A 23,515-nucleotide genomic window follows, 5' to 3' on the forward strand; every position below is an offset into this window, starting at 1 on the left:
TGAATCATCCGTGAGAGACGGCCCCAAAATTTTTGCTCCGCTTGGAATAGCTAGTCCAATGATCTCACCATAAATAGCTAACTTATCTTGCAAGGGGAACATCGGATTTGTCACCAATGCAAGGGACTAAGGCGACATCCCTGACCAAGGGAGCAAGAAAGAGCAATCTCATCAGTCACTCCCCCATTAAGCACAATGCGTACCACTACATCAATGCTGATGATATCTATGAGAGATATCATTCTAGGACCAAAACCCACGGTAGACATTAATTGTCGAAGGAAGGACCAGCCAACTATTGAGCTAAAAAATGCATTATAAACTCATTTGTTCTTAATCATAGCCCCAAATCTCAAATTAAGTAAAGTTTTATTAGATGGTATAAAGTCCTAGAGAGCATCTATGTCCCATAAGCCAAAACCCTAATTTGGGAGGATCCACTCATCTATAAATAGATAGCTCCCCATCACTCAATCCCATCTCGTATTTTTCAGGTCCTCCATTTACTGGTGCCAACTTCTCCATTGTCGTCTATACCCCTCCATGGTGGATACCTCAATTCGTGGCAGTGATCAGCCTGAAGCTTTCCAGCCAGTTCGAACTGTTCCTAACCATCTACTCTCAGAGAGGCCCCAAACAGCTGTGTTCACTTTGCAGCAAATTGCTGTCATCTTCATCCTATAGATCATCTCCAACTTGCTCGGAGCTGCCATTGCGTGTTTAGCCTGATACTGACTCTCCATATCTGTGTTTGCTGATGCTGATCACATCCAAAGGCTGCCTGCTGCATTTTGGGATCCATTAGAGCATAGCACACCCTCCAGCTTCTGTGTATTTATTAATTATTATTCATTTGTCTTCTATGGCTATTGTCTCTGAGCTACCCTAACCCTATTGAGCTACTTTATTAGTTTGTGCTTTGTTGTATGATCGTGTTTCTTATCTATAGACAAGAATTTATTTACATCATACATAGTCATAAGTAACAAGGGACAAGGACGATGACAGGGATAGGAACATGATGGGGACAATTGAAAATAGGGGATATGGGACACTGGACTCGGATGGCATTTAAAATTTCAAAAAACTCAAAAACTATGAAATTTGTAATATTAACTTTGTTTAGAATGAGACTCTAAGAGAGACCCAGCAGCCGCAGGGGGGTTCGAACATGCATGTCTTGTGGAGACTTGAGACTCAAGATGGGCATGGAAGAAGGACACAAGTTCGTTGGCAGCTATGGATAGAGCAATAAACAATGAAAGGGAGGCTGGTCATTGAACAGTGAATAGTGAATGCATTGTGGTGCAGCAATTTGCAAAGGTGGTATTTATAATATATTATACATAGAAAAGGGAGCCTACAGTCAGTCCTTTTCAGGTCGATAATGAGTCCTTTGCAAGTCAAACATGTAGCAAGTTGGACGATGGACGTGTTACATGGGCAGTTTGAACATGATATGCAAGTCAGTGACAGCACTAGATTTGCCCACATCACGTCCCATCCCATAACGCATCCTCATCCCATCACATTGTGACATCATTTTTGACCTATCACTTATGGATGTGATGCATCCCATTACACAACCATCAAGGGGACAATGTCCCAATATCCCAAGTCCCCATCCTGCCCATTACTTGTCAATATAACATAGTATTAGAGCTATGTACTCATTGAAGAGACCTAGGCTTTTGATTGGAAAGCTTGTCATCAAAAACACGAACATGAAATGGATGATGACTTCAAACACCACTTCATCACTTCAATATCCAAAACATCCTATGCTGAGAACCAAGGTGAAGTATGCTTCACAACTAGCCCAAGTGGTTCCAACACTAGAGAGACATGTGACTATCATGGTATCTATAGACCCTATGAGATCTCACAAATGGAGTATGATTTGATCCTCATGCATCGAGCCAAACAACAACTGTAAGGTAACATTACCTGTTCACCCTTAGATTCTACATACAAGTCTAATGATTTTGTATGAAGGACAAAATCTCTATATGGGATTGGCTATCCCACTGGAGACAGTCGAGATAGACATGGAGTACAAACATTCATTTACTTCCCCTCCTTCCACTCCAACCTCAAGTACACAAGTGTTTACTTCTATGCAAGATGTTGGTGATATTCAAGAAGATATCCTTCAATCTATTCATAAGAGCTTAAGTCCTAAATAGGATAGATCCTTTTATGTAAACACAAGAGGAAGTGTGTATCAACTAAACTCAAATTTTCCTTCCTTAGTTCTCCGCCAAGTTTTGTTTTTCAAAGTTGGAATGAAGTAGGTGCATCTGTATAGAAATGTTGTAAACACAAAATCAATCATACAAGAAAGCACAAACTCATAGCATAGAACACAATTATTGTTAGGGTAACTCAAAGATTGAACACAAGTAATGATGAAGTGAATGACTACTAAATATACAGTCTTTATGCAGCAAACACACTATGCACTGAATACTGAACCTTGAACTCTCGTATCTCTGGGATCAAGGCATAGGTTATGTGCTAGAGAGTGTGTCGTACTCTGAACGATCCTGAAACGCAACGAGGCAACTTTTGTGTGTCAAACAATAGCAAACGCAGCAAGAGAAGTTGGATCTGGTACAGACATGGAATGACAAGAGATACACCTCGCATCCATGTCCTCACACCATACAATGTTTAGCACATGGAGTGCTTTCACACAAATACACACACACACCCACAACATCAAGCTTACATGCTCAACAGAAATTTTAAAGAATCAAGCATTGCAATTCATGCTAAGAGAGGTTTATTAATGATGAGAGAAAGATAGGATACGCAGGTATTTGAGGAGAGAAAAACTACACAACAGCTGGAGACAATAGACAGCTGTGCAAAAAGTGTAGGCAATAGCTGGAGGAGAGAGACACAGCAAATATATATTATGGACTCCTAGACGCATGCGACAACTTAGGGTTGCAGGTGTAACAGCTCATTGATGGAGACGAGGGTTGAAATCAGGCACCTGATGGTTACAAACAACAATGGGAAGCTCAAACCATGATGTCCTCCGCAAATGGGGTGTGGGCGGCAGGGATATGGCTCTTGAAGCCTGCAAAAACAAGATTAAGTGAGAGTGGTGGACAGCATGTCTATTTATAGAAAATTTAAGATATCCAAATTATGGTTTGGTACAAGGGGCACAGTAACTCTCTAGGATCGCGTTTCTTTTTTAAAATAAGTAGGTTTTTTCATTAATTAAGCATGTTTTGGGATTCTCGAAGATAGGCTAATGCAATTTTAACTCAGTACCCCCTCAACCCCAAAACTGAGTCATGAGAAATCAACCCTTGTGTTTAGTTTTTTTTATCCCAAGGCGTCCCATCCCAAAGCAACCAAGGCATCAGGCAAAGGATGCACATCTACTACACAGTGACCTAACAAGACTTCAAAGGTGACGGTTATCTTACCAAGAGAGCCCAAGTGATCACTCCACAGAGGCTAGGGTATCGGACCATGAGTGCTAGCCAACTGCTCAAGGGCCTACCAAACTCTGCAAAGGCAAATGGAATCATCAATGGAATTTCATTGTTTTTTTAATTTTTTTCCTTTTTTTTAGAGCTTTGTTTTAGTTTATCACGAGATTTAGCATTAAGTGAGAGTTTCAAATCAGTGTTCATCTCATTAAGTCACTGTGCCTCGAAGTATATGATGTAAGGATAGATAGCCCCACTACCTTCATAAAACAAGCAAAACAATCTAACACATTCCTAGGATAAGTGCCTTGGGATTACCTAAGAGTGCGTGTGCACCAATCATATGGAGAATATATGGAGAGAAGCACGACGACATGGGAGCAAGCAAGACAAGCAACGCCAGCATGCAAGCATAGGAAAAACTATCTTTAGAGACATCCATGTGCAATGCCACAAGTATGGTGAATGAGTCAACCATTTCAACGGTGACCGAAAAGAGATAAACGCACACAAATACATGTATACATGAACAAAATGCCAATGCATGGGATAATGCAAAAGGAGATGCAAGTTTTCATGCTCATGCAGAATGCGATGCAACAGTGCTACTTGGACAATGTCCTCATAAGGGAATTCTTCACTTACCTAAGCATCCTTCTACAATCATGTCATCCTGACAATGCAGATGAAGTTATAAGTATCTATAATGTACAATACAAAATAAATAAATGTTTGAGAGTAAAAAATTGTAAGCATAATCACTATCACTATCAAGAGAAGAAAACTGCCCCCTCTCAAACTGAAGAAAAAGTAAAAGGTAAGCATCCTCTTTCAATCAATCTCAAGAAATAGAGGATACACCCAAGCGGATCTATGGTAGAAGGTACTGTAGAACCGATTGACTGACTTGGTCAAAATATCTACAAAATTATCACTAGAAGGCCCAAGCTCTAAGCGAATAGTACCTAGCTCAACCTACTCTCTGGTGAACTAAAAGTACACTACCATGTGCCATGTCCGAGGGGGTGATATTTGGATTGCCACAAGGGCAATGACACTTTGGTTGTCGTAGTAGACAATTGTAGCCATCTCACAAGGAAATTGAAATGCGGCTACCAAGTTTCTCAGATAGATTGCCTCTGTGGTACCATCGAAAAGAGCCCAATACACTGCCTTAGCCGTGGAAGCTGCCACCGTCTTCTGCTTATAGCTAGCCTAAGAGATAGGTGTCGTGCCCAAGGTATAGAGATAGTAGCCATGGAAACACCGGGTGTCAAGATCTCTTGCCCAATCAAAATCAATATACCCCTGCAAGCATACACCAGTACCATAAGTTAGTCGATAGATATACCTTAAATATCTTAATACACGAAGACAAGCAATCCAATGAGACATTCTAGCAAATCATCCTTTGCAACTGATGTACGAGCTAGAAAGCGAAGATTGGAGCTCACATAAACTAGATCATTTGTCTTCATTGTACCTAGACAATTTCTCTTCTGAGTAAATATGATTGAATGAGCTTCATAGTTGCTCTAAACAAGAAGAGCTAATTATTTGGCTAAGAATACGAATAGTCAAACTCTCCAACTCTGGAGCTTTTGCCCCGTAGTCCTCCCACCATAAAGCAACCCCAATATTTATTCTATCCTCTAGAGCATCTTCTGTACCAAACATTCCTAATGTTTGTTGATACACTAAGAGCTGACTTTTAATTTTGTGTTGCATTTCACAGCTAGGATAAAGACTTGTAAGCAATGTGTTCCAAGCTTTGACCACCTCAAGGTCTCTTTCTTGCATCTTCCCTTGAAACTCAAGATCAAGCACATATGTTGCAGCATGCATAGGAGAGCTATACTCATTCCATCTATTGATGCATAACTTCTTGATCTGCTAATACCTATCTGCATTTGGTTCCAAACTCTCCAACTTCTCAATCATGCGATCCATACCTTCATAGCTCTTCCCAATGCATGGATCCATGCCATCTCTACAAGCCTCAACATGTGCATGATAGGATCAACCATTTGGTTAGTGCGATTCACCTCATCCCAAAAATCTCTATTACTGACACATGCATTACATAACACAACAGTAGCACTGGCAGTCCCAATCTAATTTTCATACTCATCACTAGCAAATATCTCCCTAATTGCACCTTTGCAATAGTGCAATCGACCAAGCATAATAAAGTTATATGCAAATATCTTCCTAATTGCACCTTTGCAATAGTGCAATCGGCCAAGCATAATAAAGTTATATGCAAATCGTACTTCTGAGTATTTGAGAAAATCTTTGTCACTTCTCTTGCGAAACTCAACATGCAAGTACTGACGATTACATATAAATGTGGCAATCTTGTTGCCTTTTGCAACAAGAGATGCAATCCATGGCAAGTCCCCAATATTCTTCAACAAGTTATTCAAGCAATGCGCCATGCATGGACTAAAGGTGATATGTGGATATATTGCCATTAAAACGTTTCCTGCTGCCCTGTTTGTAGATTCACCATCTACCACAAACTACACTACATTTTCTGCCCCGATAGCCTGCACTGCCTCGCATCACTCAAACACCAATACATCTGCACTCTTTCTAGTATCTGAAGCATCATGACTACCAATGAAGTATACATCCCCACGAAAATAGGCGACAACACCATGTATGGACCTATGCCGTGTGTCACTCCATCCATTTGCTATCAATGTCACTCCATTTCTTGCCCATTGACTACGAATATCTGTTATTGCAATCTCTATGGCTATTTTCTCCTTCTAAAGCAATATAGTCCTGATAGTTTCTGATGAAGGGGACTTATATGTGGGTCTATACTTTGCAATCTTTGTTACCATATTTAAAAAATAAGGTAACCTCGTTGATTTGAATGCAATATGGTCATGGTAGAAAAAGTGTGCCACTATTTTATCTGTTTCCTCTTTTTTCTTTGGTTCCCATGAAGTGTGCAATAAACTCTATCTAACACCACAATGCTATCACTGATGGCCCACGAGAAGGCTGCATAGCTACCAATCCTCGTGGTCTTCTACATGAAGCACCATGCCTTGCTAGCCTTGGAGTCCATGTTGTTGGATCCACTGCTACGTTTGGCGTCCTTCTGGCATGTGAATTCCCCATAGAAGTGGCTAAAAAGTCAAGTAACTCCTATCTTTTCTCAATTGATACATTGGTGCAAAAACGCACCTCTTTCCACTCCACATGTAGAAGATGGCCTCTCACTTTATTAGCCCCGCTAGTGCAAGCACAAGAGCAAAGTTTGCATTTCCAAGGGCGAGCCCCTCCACCTCTCAATTGCATCCTTGCATCTACCTCATCCTACCATGACCAAGTACTGCTTTGACTTTGTCTAGTTGCTGATGATGATGAAGATCTCATAGATGTCAATACTGCCATCTATATAGAAGTGACAAATAATGAGTAAAGTTCAATGAAATTGCAAACATTTGCAGCCAAATTTTCAACATGCATGTGTTTGCTAAAAATGGCCGAAATTTGGTGCTACTTCAGCCTGCATTCATTTTATTGAAAATGCCCCAAATTTGGGGCATTCCAGCTTGCATTCCCTTGCTGAAAATGTTGGGCTTTCACTTACGCATATGCTCACAGAGGAGTGTCAATGATCAGTAGGACACTAAAGCACTTTTTACTCTCAGTACAAGAGGTTTTTTCCCCCATACTTATTGTCTTATTTCGTATGTGCTTATGTCACACACTTACGGGCACTTATCGTGTTCGGGTGTGAACACCCCCTACAACCCTAAGGTTTAAGGGTTGTACTTTGTCCTTTCAGATTACACTCTTTCAGTCCATTGCATTGGGTTTCATGCTCCACTCTCCACACTGTCTATTGCACTCTAAGCTGAACTTCGATCCTCTCTCCATCTCACATTTGGTATCAGAACTGAGGCTCTGCACAGATCAGCTTTGCTTAGCCTCTAGGAGTCCCGGTTCAGTACAGATCTTTCCCCTGTCCACTATCAGCTCTGGAGTTGCCTTGCTCCCACTCACTTAGCCAGCGTCACTTCAGAAGAAGATGCCCTGGGTGTGCTTTCATAAGCCCCTTCAGCACTGCCTGCATCTGCTCCTGCTGATGCCCCTAACCAGCGACCTGGGCCACACAGCCTTTGGTCCTCCTGTCCTTGACAACGCCAAGCGATGCCTACGCCAACTGCTCATCAACTCATCTAGGAGTGCTGCCCGTCCTCATGCGACTCCTGCCCTGTGCCACCACCTAGTCACTACATCTTCAACCCCTCTCCGCAGCCCATCTCGTGCTCCCATCCATCTATGCAATACCGCCTAAGCCTGTGACTTGCCCTTGCCATACCTCAGCAATGCCCGAGCCACCACGGCAGCTGCACACGACTACATCTAGCCATTTGCACTTCTCTCTACATCTACTGCCTCCAACACGACATTTCTGAGGTATTTTTTTCTTAAAATTTACTTTTTTATTCCAGATTCACTTCTGGAAACAAGGCTTAAGCCCGGGTAGGCACAGAACTCTCAATACGTGTTTGGGACACGGTTGATGCAAATTTCTTGGCAAAAGTTATCAGAAATTTTGGGGCTTTTGAGTTTTTTTTAAGACATTGGCACATGTACTACAGTCTCAATCAAAAATAGACTGTTTTGGACAATTTTGGGGCAAGAATTTTTGAGGGTTCTGCTCATACAATGTTGCTGAACAATGAATGCACCTTGGGCTACATGTATTACAAACAGTTTTGACACAGTGTACCTCAGTGTACTAATTGCAGCAAGCTATTTGCTGTAATTTCTAGAAATTTTAAAGATTTCCAGGTTATTCTAGCTTGGACATTGCTCTGCCTTCTTTTGGTATTGATTATCATGGCAAATCAGGGAGATATATTTACCTATGTATCCAAAGAGGACAGATTGGATGGTAACAATTACTCACTTTGGTCCTTCATGATGAAGAATGTGCTTGTTGCGAAAAATCTTTGGAATTATGTCAGTGGAGAAGAAGTTAGGCCCAGAGTTGTGACTCTTGCTACTTCTCCACGAGGACATGGACAACGGGCACCTCAGCAAATTCAGCCTGTTCCACTTCAGCCCCTTTCCCAAAGATCAACAGCTCAAAAAGCATAGGATACACGGGATGCATAGGCTTTGTTGTTGATTGCATTGGCAGTTCAGCAGTCCATCATCCCCCGCATTCGTTCGGCAGCTTCTTCACAAGAAGCTTGGCTAACTTTGGAGCGGATATTTGCTAGTAAGAATGAGACCTGCATCTATTTCTTAAAGAAAAAGCTTGAGACATTGAAGATGGATAAGGGTGATTCTATACAGGATCACTTAAACAAAATTCAGCACTTCCGTGAGCAACTTATGAATGCCAATGAGTACTATTCAGATGCACATCTGATATCTACTATATTGAACTCATTACCTCCTTCGTACTTGGCTTTCCACACTGCACTAAACCTCACAATGAAGATAGCCCCACAGCCTATTTCCTTTCTTCAATTAGTTAGTTTGCTTCTAGAGAAGTAGCAAACAAGAAGAAATAGTGGTGTGGATGTCATAGCCTCTGAGCAGGCTTATATGGCTAGACAAAAGGGCAAAGGCAGCCAAGTAAAGAATGCTCTACAGAGCTCTGGGACTTCAGGCACCTCACAGGGAAGTAAAAAACAAGGGGGCACGCAAGCCAAAAAGGGAAAATGCTATTATTGCAAGAAGCTAGGCCACTACATCACTAAGTGTAGAAAGCACATCGCCAAGGAGAAGGAGTCAGGAATGTCTGTTTCTGATGCTCCTTCCACTGCTACTAAGTCCGCGTCCTTTGTTGCATACAAGGACTATTGCTTTTACACATGCAATTATGGCACTTCTTGGGTTGGTTGAGCATTTAGCTCTACTGAGGATGTAGGCACCTGGTTTTTTGACAGTGGTGCTTCTAGGCACATCACATCTAACAGAGATTTATTTGCTTCTGTTGGTGCAGCTCCAGTTGGCAAGTCTATATAGTGTGCCAAAAATGCATCATACCATGTTAGAGGTATTGGGGAGATTGTGCTCACCACCATTGATGGCTCTATTCTCCGCTTGCAAGATGCTTTGTTTGTGCCCGATATAAAGAAGAATCTACTCTCTATTTCTTCTTTGGCACATTGTGGATCCCAAGTCACATTTGATGATGACAAATGCATGGTGAGGGACAAGAACCGCATGACTTTGGTCTTGACTGGCACTTTATGTCATGGGTTACATGAGTTGGATGCTCTTTCAGTGGATCAGTCGATGTACTTGGCATCCACTCTTACTCCTGCTATGATATAGGCAGCTCGTATGGGGCATGTGAACTTTGGTAGCTTGATTCTCTTACAGCGTACAAACATGCTAGATGGATTACCTCTTCTGGAGAGACCTCTTGAGCACTTATGCGAAGAATGTATTTTGGGAAAAATGCATCAGTTTTCGTTTCCCCCTCTCCCCTCCCCATGATGTTGCTTTTAGAGCCACATCCAGGTTACAGTTAGTACATTCAGATGTAAGTGGGCCTATGCAGACAAAGTCATTGGGAGGATGTTATTATTTTGTGACTTTTATTTATAATTTTACTCGATTCTGCAAGGTCTACTCTTCGATGAAAAAGTCAGAAGTGTATGATGCATTCTTGGCTTTTCTTGCACTTGTTGAGAATCAATTTGGCTGTAAAATAAAGACTCTCCGTTCGGACCAAGGGGGGAAATATATGTCCTCTATGCTGAATTCTTTTTTGAAGTAGAAGGGCATTGTTCATCAGTTCACTACTGCTTATACTCCACAGTAGAATGGGGTTGCAAAGAGGAAGAATCAGTCACTCATAGAGATGGCCAGATGTATGTTGAAAGTAAAGAGCTTGCTACACAACTTATGGATGGAATCCATAATGTGTGCTTGGCATGTTTTAAATAGATGCCCCACCAAAGCATTAAAGAAAATTACACCTTTTGAGGCTTGGAACAACCGGAAACCTGCTGTTGGACACTTTTGTACCTTTGGGTGTCTTGCATATGCACACATTCCCCAGGTACTCAGAAAAAAGTTGGATATCAAGGCTGTCAAATGCATTTTTGTGGGATATAGTAGTGAGAGCAAAGGCTACAGACTCTATGATCTTGTCTCTAAAAAGGTGTTTGTTAGTAGGGATGTACTCTTTGATGAAAAATCAGAATTATCCCTTACTGGTTTCGACACATATCAAGTTGCCCGTGATGTATTTGAAGGGCTGCTGTCCATTACATTTGGTGACTCAGCTAGAGTTTCAGCAAGTGAACTCAATGTTCAGCCAGTTGCTCCATTAGAAAATGCAGAAAATCAGCCATTGGCTGATCTGAATAATCAGCAAAGTGCTGAAACTGAAATTCAGTAAGAGCTTATGCACAGTCAAGAGGCAAGACAAATGCCTAGATGGTATTTACAGACTATGAAAGATAGTCATCTAGATGCATCCATGGCTGGTCGTACTAGAAAGCAAGCTCGTATGTATGATGCTGCACATACCATGGAGTTTGTTATGGCACCAAGCACACTTGATGATGAGGAGCCTGAATGTTTTGAGGATGCACAACGAAGTGTGCATTGGATGGCAACAATGCAAGCTCAATTGGATTCTATCACTAAGAATCAAACATGGGATTTAGTGTCTTTGCCCTTTGGGAAGAAAGCCATTGGAACAAAATGGGTCTACAAGCTAAAATGGAATGCAGATGCAACCATTGACAAATATAAGGCAAGGCTTGTAGCTAAAGGCTATGCACAAAAGAAAGACATTGACTATGAGGAGACATTTGCTCCTACCTCCCGAATGACGACCATCAGATCTACGGTTGCTTTGGCTGCCCATTATGGATAGACTGTGCATCAATTGGATATTAAAACTGCATTTTTACATGGGGAACTTCATGAGGAAGCATATGTACAGCAGCCCATTGGTTTTGCAGTTGAGGGATCCGGACACTTGGTTTGCAAGATGAAAAAGGCTTTATATGGTTTGAAACAAGCTCCTAGAGCTTGGTATACAAAGATAGATGCCTTTTTGCTCGGTCAAGGGTTTATAAACAGCTCATCTGAGTCTACTCCTTATGTATGTAAAGAGGGGAGATCCATGCTGATCATTTGTCTATACGTTGATGATCTTTTGCTTACAGGGACACATGCTGATCAGATTTCAGCATTCAAAAATAAAATTTGCAGCAAACTTTTGAAAAGTCAGACTTGGGGTCTTTGCGTTATTACTTGGGCATTCAATTCATACATGATGCTAGAGGTATTGGTTTATCACAGTCAAGATACATTGGTAAACTTCTTGAAAAGTTTGGCTTACAGGATTGCAAGCCAGTCTGTACACCAATGAAACTCGAACTAAAGTTGTCATTACATGATGACAATGATTTGTTTGATATACACACATATGCTATAGCAATTGGATGTCTTATTTACCTATGCAGCACTAGGCTAGACATACAGTTTGTAGTTTCAGCCTTGAGCATATATATGCATCAGCCACGCATGTCACATTGGCAAGTTGTTAAGCGTGTCTTTTGTTACTTGCAAGGTACTAGATCTCTTGGATTCCTTTATGCCAAGGGGAGACCATTGCAGTTACATTCTTACAGTGATTCTGATTGGTCTGGTGATTATGATTCACGTCACTCCACTAGCGGCAATTGTTTCTTTCTTGGCTCATCTTGTATATCTTGGCTTAGCAAGAAACAATCCACTGTTGCCACATCGTCATGTGAAGCTGAATACAAGGCAGCTTTTACTACCACAGTTGAATGCGTATGGATTAGATGCTTGCTAGCTGATCTGGATGTATTTGTTACGGACCCTACTCCTTTGTTCACTGACAATCAAAGTGCCATTGCAATGGCACGGAACCCAGTGTTTCATGCACACACGAAACACATTGAGATACATTATCACTTTATCAGAGAGAGGCTACATGTGAGTGATATTAGCCTTGTCTATTGTCCTACAACCGGTAATGTGGCAGACATCTTCACCAAAGCTCTTCCTCGTGACAAATTTAAAGCATTTCGCAATGCTTCAAATTTGATCTCCTTTAGTGGCGGATGATCCTTGTACTTTTGATCACTCTTCACTCCAGGGGGGTTTGTTGGGTTTTCACTTACTCCTACGCTCACAGAGGAGTGACGGTGATCAGCAGGACATTGGAGCACTTTTTACCTTCGGTACGAGAGGTTTTTCCCCTAGACTTATTGTCTTATTTCGTATGTGCTTATGTCACACACTTACAGGCACTTATCGTGTTCGGGCGTGAAGACCCCCTACAACCCAAAGGTTTAAGGGTTGTACTTTGTACTTTCAAATTACACTCTTTCAGTCTATTGCACTGGGTTTCGTGCTCCACTCTCCACACTATCTACTACACTCTGAGCTAAACTTCGATCCTCTCTCCATCTCACAAAAAATACCCCAAATTTTGGGGCATTTTAAGCTCGCAAATTTGGGGCAATGATTGATTCAAAATGCCCCAAATTTGGGGGCTCTTTCAAAAATTTGGCGAAATTGCAGTCAAATTTGGGCCCCAATCCTTGTTGAGAAAACCTCAAATTTTGGGGCAACAACTGATCCAAAATGCCCCAAATTTGGGGGCATTGCAGCCTCAATCATAGATGCTTTAAATTGGGGCAAATCCCTGCTGAATCATCCCTAAATTTGGGGCAAACACTGATCTGAAATGCCCCAAATTTGAGGGCAATTTTGGATCCCAAATGCCCCAGATTTGGGGGCAATTTAGGCCTCAATTGTAAACACTTTAAATTTGGGACAATTGAGAAATTTGGGATAATTGGGGTGATTTGGGGCAATCCTCCAATTTGTGACATTGGGAGTGATTTGGGGCAATCAATAAGGTTACATTTCGGATCCCAAATTGCTCCATATGTGCAAAATTTGTTCATGATGCCCCAACATTGAAACAATTTACACAAATTTCTTGATATTTAAATAAAATCGAAAGCAGTGTGCATGGTTAGTAGACACCTTGGAATTTAGAAAAGCTGAAATTGATTGTTGATGATGTGCCAAGTCACATGTGAACCTCCCACTCCACACCAGCTCGTGACAGCCCACAAGAGGGCAATGAGATGAGAGGAAGGCTGAAGCAAGAGCACACAAGGGGGAGAGAGAGAGAGAGAGAGAGAGAGAGAGAGAGAGAGTCCGAACAATGAGAGAGAGAGAGAGAGAGCGAAGGGCAGCAGCCTGCAGGCAATGGTCGACCTGTAGCACACTGTTGGCAGCATTGACAATGGAGTCATATGTGGACAGGAAGATCACGGGAAATGGGGGCAGATGACAGGCGGCTCGCGGGAGATCACAAGCAAGAGAGGACACGGCACATGTGGAGGACAGGCGGGAGATGTGCAACGAGCAGTAAAAGGGGCACTTTAACCCCCTTTTTTTTAAAATTCCCAAGCTGGTATGGCCGTTCCAAACAGCGAATGGGACCGAATGGGCAGAAATAGGGTAGGGAACGGGCTAGAATGTTCCGCCAGCATTTCGTGGGTTCAAACCTCCCGAAACGTGTTAATCCATTCCTAAGTGCCAAAACGGGCATTCCCTGTCTCTATGGCTGCTACCCACTGCTGTCCATCATCAAGCACTTGCTATCTAACTCCCCGCTGCTCTTGGTGACTGTTTTTCCAGCCTGTTCATGCCACTGTCCAACTGGCAACTGCTGTTTGCATCCATCCCAGCCTGTTGCCTACTGTCACATGTGTTGTTGCCTGCATTTCGAGCTGTACGATCAGCCAGAGCCTACATTTTGGCTGTCAACATCACCGACAACTTGCCACATCAGCTGTCTTGTTGTGTTTTGCTAATCAGCATCATCGCCCAACTACCACATCATCAGCCACTGCTCTGTTTTCTGTTTTCTGCATGTATGCCCACACACAAGGTAGACACCACACACTATTTCAAGGGCAACAGACCATATGGTTGATGATGAGCACACCTAATCACAAATACTTGGGCCGCTATATACTGGAGATCCAAAGAGTTACAGCATCCCTACCAATGGCAAGTACACGGGATAGAGAAAGGTAAACAATCATGAAAAAGTTTTATTAGGGGGCAATGAAACCAATCTTCCTTCCATGGATGGGTGGTAATTCCTTGATTACAACTTAGTTATAGTAGTAACATTTATTACAAAACTAAGAAATGTAAAATAACTTACAATCTTGGACAATGGACACCCTATTGGCCCCAAAACTAGCACCCCTTTCGGTATTTCTTTACTTAATTGAAGAAAAAGTTGATGTACAATGGGATTCTCCCAATCCCTTTCGTATTCCAACTCCGCTTGCTATCCAAAATGACCAACAAGCCTTCAATCTAATTTGCCCCTTGATTTGGGCAGTCAATTGGCCTTCACCAGCTTTGATGAAGATGGAAAATGCTCCAAATTCATTGATTTGCTAGCCCTCCACTTGAATTTGAGTAAAACACCTTCAGCCCTGTTGAATGCAAGTCTTGGAGCTTCCAATTTCTGGCACACTTCCCAAGGCTACTGCTAAACCCTAATTCCTGCTACAAATTAGGGTTTATAGCAGAGAAATCTAAAATTTCTCAGTCTTTGGTGATCTCAATGTTATAATCTTCCGAGCAAGCTTGTGGAAAGGCTAGGAGATGAGAGACAATGCTGAGGAGAGAGAAAGTTCAAACTTTCTTCGCGAAGAACTGAAGAAAATCAATCATTTGCTGTTGTTGTTCTGTCTCAGCAGCTAGTAGATGCAAAGAACTGAAGAAAATTAGTCATTTAGTACCCTGGCTACCTCAAAAGGTCCTCCAATGGCTACAAATCAGACTAGTAGCATCTCCTCCCTCTCTCTTGCAAGCTGAATCCACTAAAATGCCTCTCTTTGGCCTCTAAAGATGTCATTCAATCTTGCATGGGCATTTTTGATAAGTGGCAGTCTTCCCAGATGGTTCTTCCACCATTATTCATATTTAAATATTAACTTTTAGTCTTTGAATATTGAAAATTAATCTAATAACTATTTCAATGCCTAGAAAAATAATCTGACTGACCAATAATTAAATTGACTGCGCAACTTTCATTTCCGAGTGTCTCTAAGCCATCTCTGACCATCACATTGGCATTAGGTACCATTAAACACCACTTCTCTAGTGTCACCAACTAACACTTATGGCCAAATGAATAACCCATGCCAACAACTGGTACCAGATACTACTAAGTACTTGTGCGGCATAAATTATAGCAGTTTTTTCCTTTGAAATCTCATGATTTTCTTGGGTCTCAAGCTCGTAAATTTACTCTAACCCTAGTTACATCTCACATATGCAACATTTACTTAACCATGTAGTTAAAAATTAATCCACATGTTAAGTGAGGTTTCAAAAATGCATGCCCTCATGACAAGCAACACGAGTTCGGGGGCATACAAACACAAGGATCGTGAAACCAAGAGGGGTGTCCCTATAGAGGGCATAGGAGATCCAAGTCGCATAGCAACCCAATGCCTTTAGCCGAAGGCAACCCTACTCACACCAAAGAAAGATCACCTGGATTCGACAACAGCATGAGATTTACTTAGCCCACCAAGCCAACTCTTGTACCCAGGAGATACTCAAGAGCCTAATCAAAGAGTGTCCCCCCTACCCCTTGCTATCACATCTTACATTGCCCCATCCTTACCGGATGGAATTCGATCTATATGGCATTGTTGTACCTCACACGCATATAGTCTCATGTCCCCAAATGGACATACTTGTACACATTGATGGCTTACCTAGATAATGATGCACACTCACGACCACCCAATGCCTTTAGCTTGAGGCAGTTCTACTCACACCACATAGAGGTCACCCAAATTTGGCAACACCATGACATGTACTTGGCCGACCGCGCCAACTCTTGTACCTTTCTCCCCCACCCCCATCCCCAGGCCTGCTATTGCATCTTACATCCCCCCATCCTCATTGGATGGAGTTAGATTTGTATGGCATTGTTGTATCTCACATGCATATAGCCTCACACCCCTAGATGGACATACTTGTATGCATTGATGGCTCGCCTAGATGATGATGCACACACTCATTGCACATTAGATAGTATTTTTCACTTTTCACTCTACCATGAGGATATTCTCTTCTACATGGATATGTCTTATGGGCCAATTTGGTCCTTAGTAGACATTAATATATTTTCTTTCATGAAAGTATTAAATTAAAGCGAATGAAGGTATTTACATCAAGCCTTCTAGCTAGCCTAATTAAATCCCAACAATCGTAAGTGAAGTCAAAAGGCCACCAAAACATATCACAAGTAAAGCCAAAACGCCACCAAAATACAAAACACAAATATCGTGTAGGCGGCACAATAAGAGTAGAGTGAACAATATGTAGCCAAGGAGCAACCACATTAGGGAGGACCATATCCACCAAAACCATGGAAGAGATCTACCATCATAACAATATTCCTTGGACACATGCCACATGACCATAGATACAAGAGGCTGAATAAAAAACAAAGGCATTATGGGTGCACCAAATGTGTCAAAGAAGTCAACGAGTGCACCATATGTGCCAGATAGCCATCCATCTAAGAAAATGAAAGAGGCGGCAATGATTTGACGGCAAAGTTGACAAAGAAGACATCTTACACTTGACCCAAGAACAGATGGGCATCCACTACATAGTCACTGAGGTCCACACATGCGAAAAAATCTCCAAATCTATCTCACAACAAGGCAAGAGATAAAGAGATGTGTCATAGTCTTATCTCATGTGGTATCTCACAACAAGGCAAGAGATGAAGAGATGTGTCATAGTCTTATCTCATGTGGTACAAAAGATACAATGGCCACGGGAGTTCTTGTGAGCATGTGACATATCCCCAATGGAAAGACCCCCAATAAGCAACCACCATGTAAACACCTCTCTTTTTTTTTCATGAAGATAATTGAATTAAGTAGTAAATATTTACATCAGACCATCAGGTCAGCATAGAAAATAACAGACATAAAGAAAAGTCTACAAAGACTCTAACACAAAAATGTCACACAGAAAGAACGACTGGTGTGGAGCGAACAATATCCAGCCAAGGAGTAGCAAAGTCAAGAAGAACCAAATCAACAGACACCATAGAGGAGATCTGCCACGACACTTAACCACGAATACAGGTTACATGACCATGAATGCCCGATATTACAAAAAATGAAGGCATTCTGAGTACGCCAAAAATGCCACAAGGTTGTCCATCTATGGAAAAGGTAGGAATAATCTGAACACAAAGAGGTCCTGGAGGTCATCTTTCCCATAATCCACGAACGAGCTCATATCCGATGCTAAGTCACCGAGGACCACACACGGGAAACAAAACTCCAAATCTATCTCGCAACAGGGTAGGAGACAAAGAGATGAAGCATTGTCTCATCACATGTAGTGTAGAATACACAATGACCAACAAAGATCTTGCGAGCACCCAACACATCCCCAGTAGGAAGAGCCCCAAGAAGCAACCTGCACATGAACACTTTGCCCTGATACAGAACCTTAGATTTCCACAGCCGGATGAATCTATCCTACCACTCCTTTTGCTATCCCGAATATGCCATACTTTATTAGCCTTACCCGTGACCCATCTCTTGGCCTCCACCATCTGATGATATGTTTGGTTAGCTCACCTTTTCTCGAGATCATCACGAATCACAAACATCCAATCACACCAAGGAGACAATGGCTGTAACGCAAACAAAGGATAGAACCTCAAAAGTCTATCCTGTATGACCGACCAAATATTGTGATATCCTCTAGGCACCCGAAAATATTGACGAATACGCCGAAAATAATAAAGATGGGCCTGCCAACAAGGAATGACACCATCAAGGACTTTCTCCAACCCCAAACGAGCCGTCCGATTAAACTTATCTCACTACATATCTTTATTAGGCCAATCCAACAACTTGGAGGTAGCCAGTACTTCACCTTACAGGAAATTCTCCTCCTTACGAAAATCAGAAGGGCACCAAACTACAAAACGTAACATCGCTTGCCAAGATGCGATCATATGAGAAAGGAGACAAGACTGGGAGACCTTAATAGATCTTGTGGAGTTAAGCACATGCCACCAAGAAGCATGAATAACCGTGCGACAGTGAGAAATGCCAGTCCTTTCTATAAATTTTGCAATATCTATCTAAGGATGACTCTCTACACACAATGCTTGCAGAAGAGCTAACCTCAAAGTAGCCATATGAAAATTAATGTCCAAAAGAGCTACTCCCCCCATCCTTTTAGGAGTAGTCACATGCTGCCATGAAATCCACACCTAGCCCAAGTGATTCCCTCTCTTTTTCCATAACATGAATCGGATAGGCAGAACTAATTCCAAAAGAGACTTCTTGGTCCAAGGAAGCAATGGCACGAAAAACGAAATCATGCTGATCATAGCATTGAGCAACTTTAAGTCTCACATGGAGAGACCAACCTTGAGATTTCAAGTACATAAACCGATCATGAATACGGGATGACATCCAATCCAACAAGGCACAGGGAGCTACCTCCACACCAATAGGATAACCCAAGTGTCTGGTTATATTTCCCTTAGGAATCACAATACCATGCCAGCCCAAAGCGTGCAAATCATTTTCCGTACAAGAGAGCAGTGTAGATTTCTAAGCATTAATATGAAGTCCTGATACCATAGCAAAAAGTTTCCACACTACCATTGCCCGATTAACATTCAAGTGATCAGCCTTAAGGAACAGAAAAGAATCATCTGTCAAATATTGACCCACAAGTCTAGCCCCACTAGGAAGAGACAAACCAACAATCTCACCTTGATCGACCAACTTATCCAACAATGAAAGCATTGGATGAGTGACTAAAGCAAACAACAAAGGGCTGATAGGGCAGCCTTGTTGAAGAGACTGAGATAAGGCAAAGTTCATCAATGATCCCTCCATTAAGTGCAATACGCGCCACTGCCCCTGACTAATAGTATCCACAAGAGAAACCATATGTGGCCCAAAACCCATGGTGAACATTAGCTGCCTCAAAAAAGACTAGCTTACATGATCCAATGCCTTTTCGATATCAAGCTACTGGCTTGAAGCTTTTACATAGTCAATCCCCAGTTGAACATTTAAAATGTCGTACATTATAATTCGGCCCTTCATGAAACCATATTGACGTGGATAAACCAAATGCAGAAATACTTTCTACACGCTAAAATGGATGCAAACCTTAGAGCGTGCATGAGGGTGTGTGGCAACATGCAGCAAAAAGTCATGAATGACATGGACACAAAGCAAAAAGACGTATATGGAAAATTGCAGGAGACATTCAGGGAAGAATTAAGTGATGCTGTAGAAGCAAACAGGAAATCATGCTCTAATGGCTAGGATGATGCAAAATATAAAGAAATCAAGGTTGACTTGCAAATGGATATGATAGATAACTTAAACAAGGTAAGGGACACTTGGAAAGCAGATATTGATGCATTGAAATCCGATACAAATGCATGCATAGCAGCCAAGGACATGGAGATTGCCGAACTCAAAAGGCAGTTAGAGTCATGTAAGAATGAATTAGTGACATACAAGTCAATGATGGATACACAAACAACAATGCCAGATGCACCAAAATTAAAGAAAGAGGTGGAAAGTTTTAAAAAAGACATGCACACATGGGGTGAATGTGGAAGAGGGAGCTCAAAAGAAAGTAGAAAATGTTCAGCAAACAGTGAATGAAAATGCGCAATGGATCCAAGTAGTCAAAAGAAACAAAGGAGTGCCTCAGAACAAAGTAGAAATGATGAATGCAACACTAGAGGAGGAAGCAAAGAGGAAACTCCGTGCATTGCGTGTACGTGTGGTGGGGTGGACTAAAAAAGGAAACCCCCAAGAGGACGCTAAAACACTTTGTGCTAAAATGGGTGTAGACGAGACATGCATTATGGATGCTTGGAGGATAGGTGATCCAAATGGCCAAAGAGGTCAGATCCTCATGCTGAAATTTGGGGACATGGATAGCAAAAGGGCCTTCTTATCAAAAAGAAAGGCTTTGAAGGGTGAAAATATTTATCTCGATGAGGATCTCACACCCGCACAACTAGAGCACAGAAGGGCTTGCATGCCAAAAGTGTTGGAGACACGTAAAGAAGGCAAGTATGCTATGTATAGAGATGGCAAAGTAATCATAGCAAAGCAAAGGTCACAATGACAGTACAAGGCCTATGAGACGTTGAAGATGTCCCTTTGGAATTGTAATGGCTCAATGAGACTGGATGCAGGTTATTTTGAGGATACCTTTCGTGGGATAGATATGGCTATGTATACAGAGACACATCAGTGTACAAATTCTAGATTACTGGATGTTGTGGGATACAAATGGGAGAGCGTATACAGACCTCAACCCCCTAGACTAGGAGGAACCAAGGGGTCAGGAGAGGTGGCTATTCTTTATCGTGAGAGCCTCCAAGACATGATTCACATAGTGTCACGAGATGTGCATGCTAGATACATGTGGGTAAGGCTAAGGATAGGGCACCCGAGGGATCTATATGTTGCGGTATGCTACTTCCCACATGCCTATTCAACATTTGCTATTGGGAAGGGATCACCATTTGAAATACTACATGAAGATATTACGAGATATGCAAGTATTGGGGACATACTACTAGTGGGAGACTTTAATGCTCAAACAAGAAGTGAGCAATCTGCCTTTTATGATATTGAACATGAAATGTTTATGGAATTGGCTTTGGATGAACTAGGGCTTGCCAGGACATCTCAAGATAAGGCGTTGATAGCATATGGATCCCATCTGCTAGCTTTGGGAAGTGCTCATGGATTGGCTATATTCAATGGCCTATTAAGATGGATTTCAAGATATCTGATAAGCTGATTAGTATAGTGGCCGACCATGCGATCTTAAAATTTACTCTAGCATGTAGTCAAAGACAAGAAACATGCACATAGTCACACACATTCCCGCATTATGAATTTCTAGAGCAAACGTCGCACATCTACAGTGATGCAGTACGAGATGGCTTAAGTAGCTAGACCAACATGAACCATTGGAAGATGCCACTAGAGAAGGTTTTACATGCTGCAGCTTCAAAGGCATTCCCATATAAGATGGGCCCTACTACAATACGTAATTGTACTGCCCCTCAAAATGCTTGGTATGATGATGAGTGCAAACACAGACTAGGACCCGCCTACAGAGGGATATTACACTAGGGACGTGCACACATAAGCAAGCACGGAATGTCTTGCGTCATCTTGTGTGAAAAAGGAAGAGAGATTATTTAGCCAAACTAGAGTCAGAGATGTATCAACTCTTTCTGAGCAAGGACAGCAAGAGGGCATGGAGGAAATTTCACGGAAGACAACCCCCAATCCGGTTGACATCACCTATGGTTTGGCACGAACATGCTAGGGCACTATACGATGTTCCATCACAAGAGCAAATACCCTGTCCATCAAACTCTAGGTCAACACAGTGCGGTTTATTTACCGAAAAGATGGCGAGAAATGCCATTTGGAGGTTGAAGAATGGGGGCACATGATCAAGATGACCTTGTGGCAGAGCATTTTGCACATGCATGTTATGCATTGGCCCCTATCTTTGTGAATCTCTTCAATAGAGCCATATGTGAGGGGTTTCCAATAAGCTCGTGAGACCACACAATAGTGCCGATTTTTAAGAGTGGAGATCCATTGGTTGCTAACAACTACCGCACTATTATGATTGGCCATATGCTAGCAAAGATATACACCTCTATTGTGGAGCATGAGTTGAGTTGGTGGGCTGAAACAAAGAAAATACAGTCTACAAGACAAGCTGGTTTCCGCCACGGATACAATATGCTAGACCATATATTCACGCTAAGGGCCTTGATTGAGAAGGGACGATCACGGAGGCAAAGAATCTACTATTGTTTTGTGGACCTCCGCAAAGCCTTTGATACTGTGCCACGTGCAAGACTCATGCAAAGGTTGCCAGCCATTGGGGTCCCAGAGGATATGCAGTGGTGTATTTATGCATTGTATGAAACTGTGACAAGGAGAGTACAAGTGCCTGGAGGCACAACAGACTCAGTCTCTAGTACAGTGGGCATAAAGCAAGGCTGTCCCCTCTCTCCTTTGCTGTTTGGACTGTACATTGACGAGATCTCCGATTATATGCAGAGATGGGGTGGTACGGGAGCCAGCTTGGCTAGGGTACTAATACCAATTTTGTTGTATGCTGATGATATGGTTCTTATCTCCAACTCACCAGGGGGACTACAACTGCATCTAGATGCATTGCACATGTTCTGTGAAGATAAAGGTCTCAAGGTTAATCTTGGAAAGACTAAAATCATGGACTTTAACACCTCAGCAGCTTGGGTGGCATGCTTAGAGCATTACTTTATGTATCACGGCCAGCCTATGGAAATCATTAGACAATATGTATACCTCGGGGTCACTTTCAAGGGGCCACAATTTTCATGGAAGGAGACTTCAGAGGCTAGGCTTGCATGGGCATATGCCGCTTTGGGTACTCTTGAGCGGCAGTGTGCACACATACAGTTTCAAGAGCCTTGTACCAAATTGTGGCTTTTTGACACTTTAGTTAAGCCCACACTGCTCTATGGGGCAGCCATTTGGGGCCCAAGCCTTTATCATACTAGACAGATGCCACTTATGAAATGTGATGGGCCAGAAGCACAACATTACGATGGCTGGGAACACATGGAAAGACCGCTAGTCATGATGATAGCACGTATGATAAGGGCAAAAGCCTCAATACCACAGGAGATCATCCGGGCAGAATTAGGCACTGCACCCATGGTAGTTGAGGCCTTATTCCAAGCAATTACTTTCCTTCAGAGGATATGGCAGCTCCCTAAAGACCGATATCCTAGACTAGCGCTGGAGTCTTCAAGACAGCTTGCAGCAGAGGGAGATAGACAGTGTTGGCACGCACACATGAGCACGTGGCTGAATTTGCATGGCATGAGTACGGATAGACTACCACCCTTTGATTACAGC

The 23,515-nt window shown here is 42.2% G+C and overlaps 1 protein-coding gene across 6 annotated transcripts in view; it reads right to left on the reverse strand.

The window, feature by feature from the left end:
- Window positions 1-23,515, reverse strand: part of LOC148040078 (6-phosphogluconate dehydrogenase family protein) — a 152,324-nt gene that overhangs the window by 54,254 nt on the left and 74,555 nt on the right. For 4 of the 6 annotated variants that reach the window (XM_087696586.1, XM_087696585.1, XM_087696590.1 and 1 more), the window contains exon 4: window positions 3,002-3,088. The exons of the other annotated variants lie outside the window; for them this stretch is intronic. In XM_087696586.1, coding sequence (XP_087552712.1) covers window positions 3,002-3,088 — 87 coding nt within the window. The remainder of the gene's footprint in view (window positions 1-3,001; window positions 3,089-23,515) is intronic. 6 annotated transcript variants of the gene reach the window in all.

The sequence above is a fragment of the Lygodium microphyllum genome, chromosome 2, assembly GCF_053477565.2.
Source record: "Lygodium microphyllum isolate KBCC chromosome 2, Lygodium_microphyllum_v1.1.10, whole genome shotgun sequence".
Lineage (NCBI taxonomy): Eukaryota > Viridiplantae > Streptophyta > Polypodiopsida > Schizaeales > Lygodiaceae > Lygodium > Lygodium microphyllum.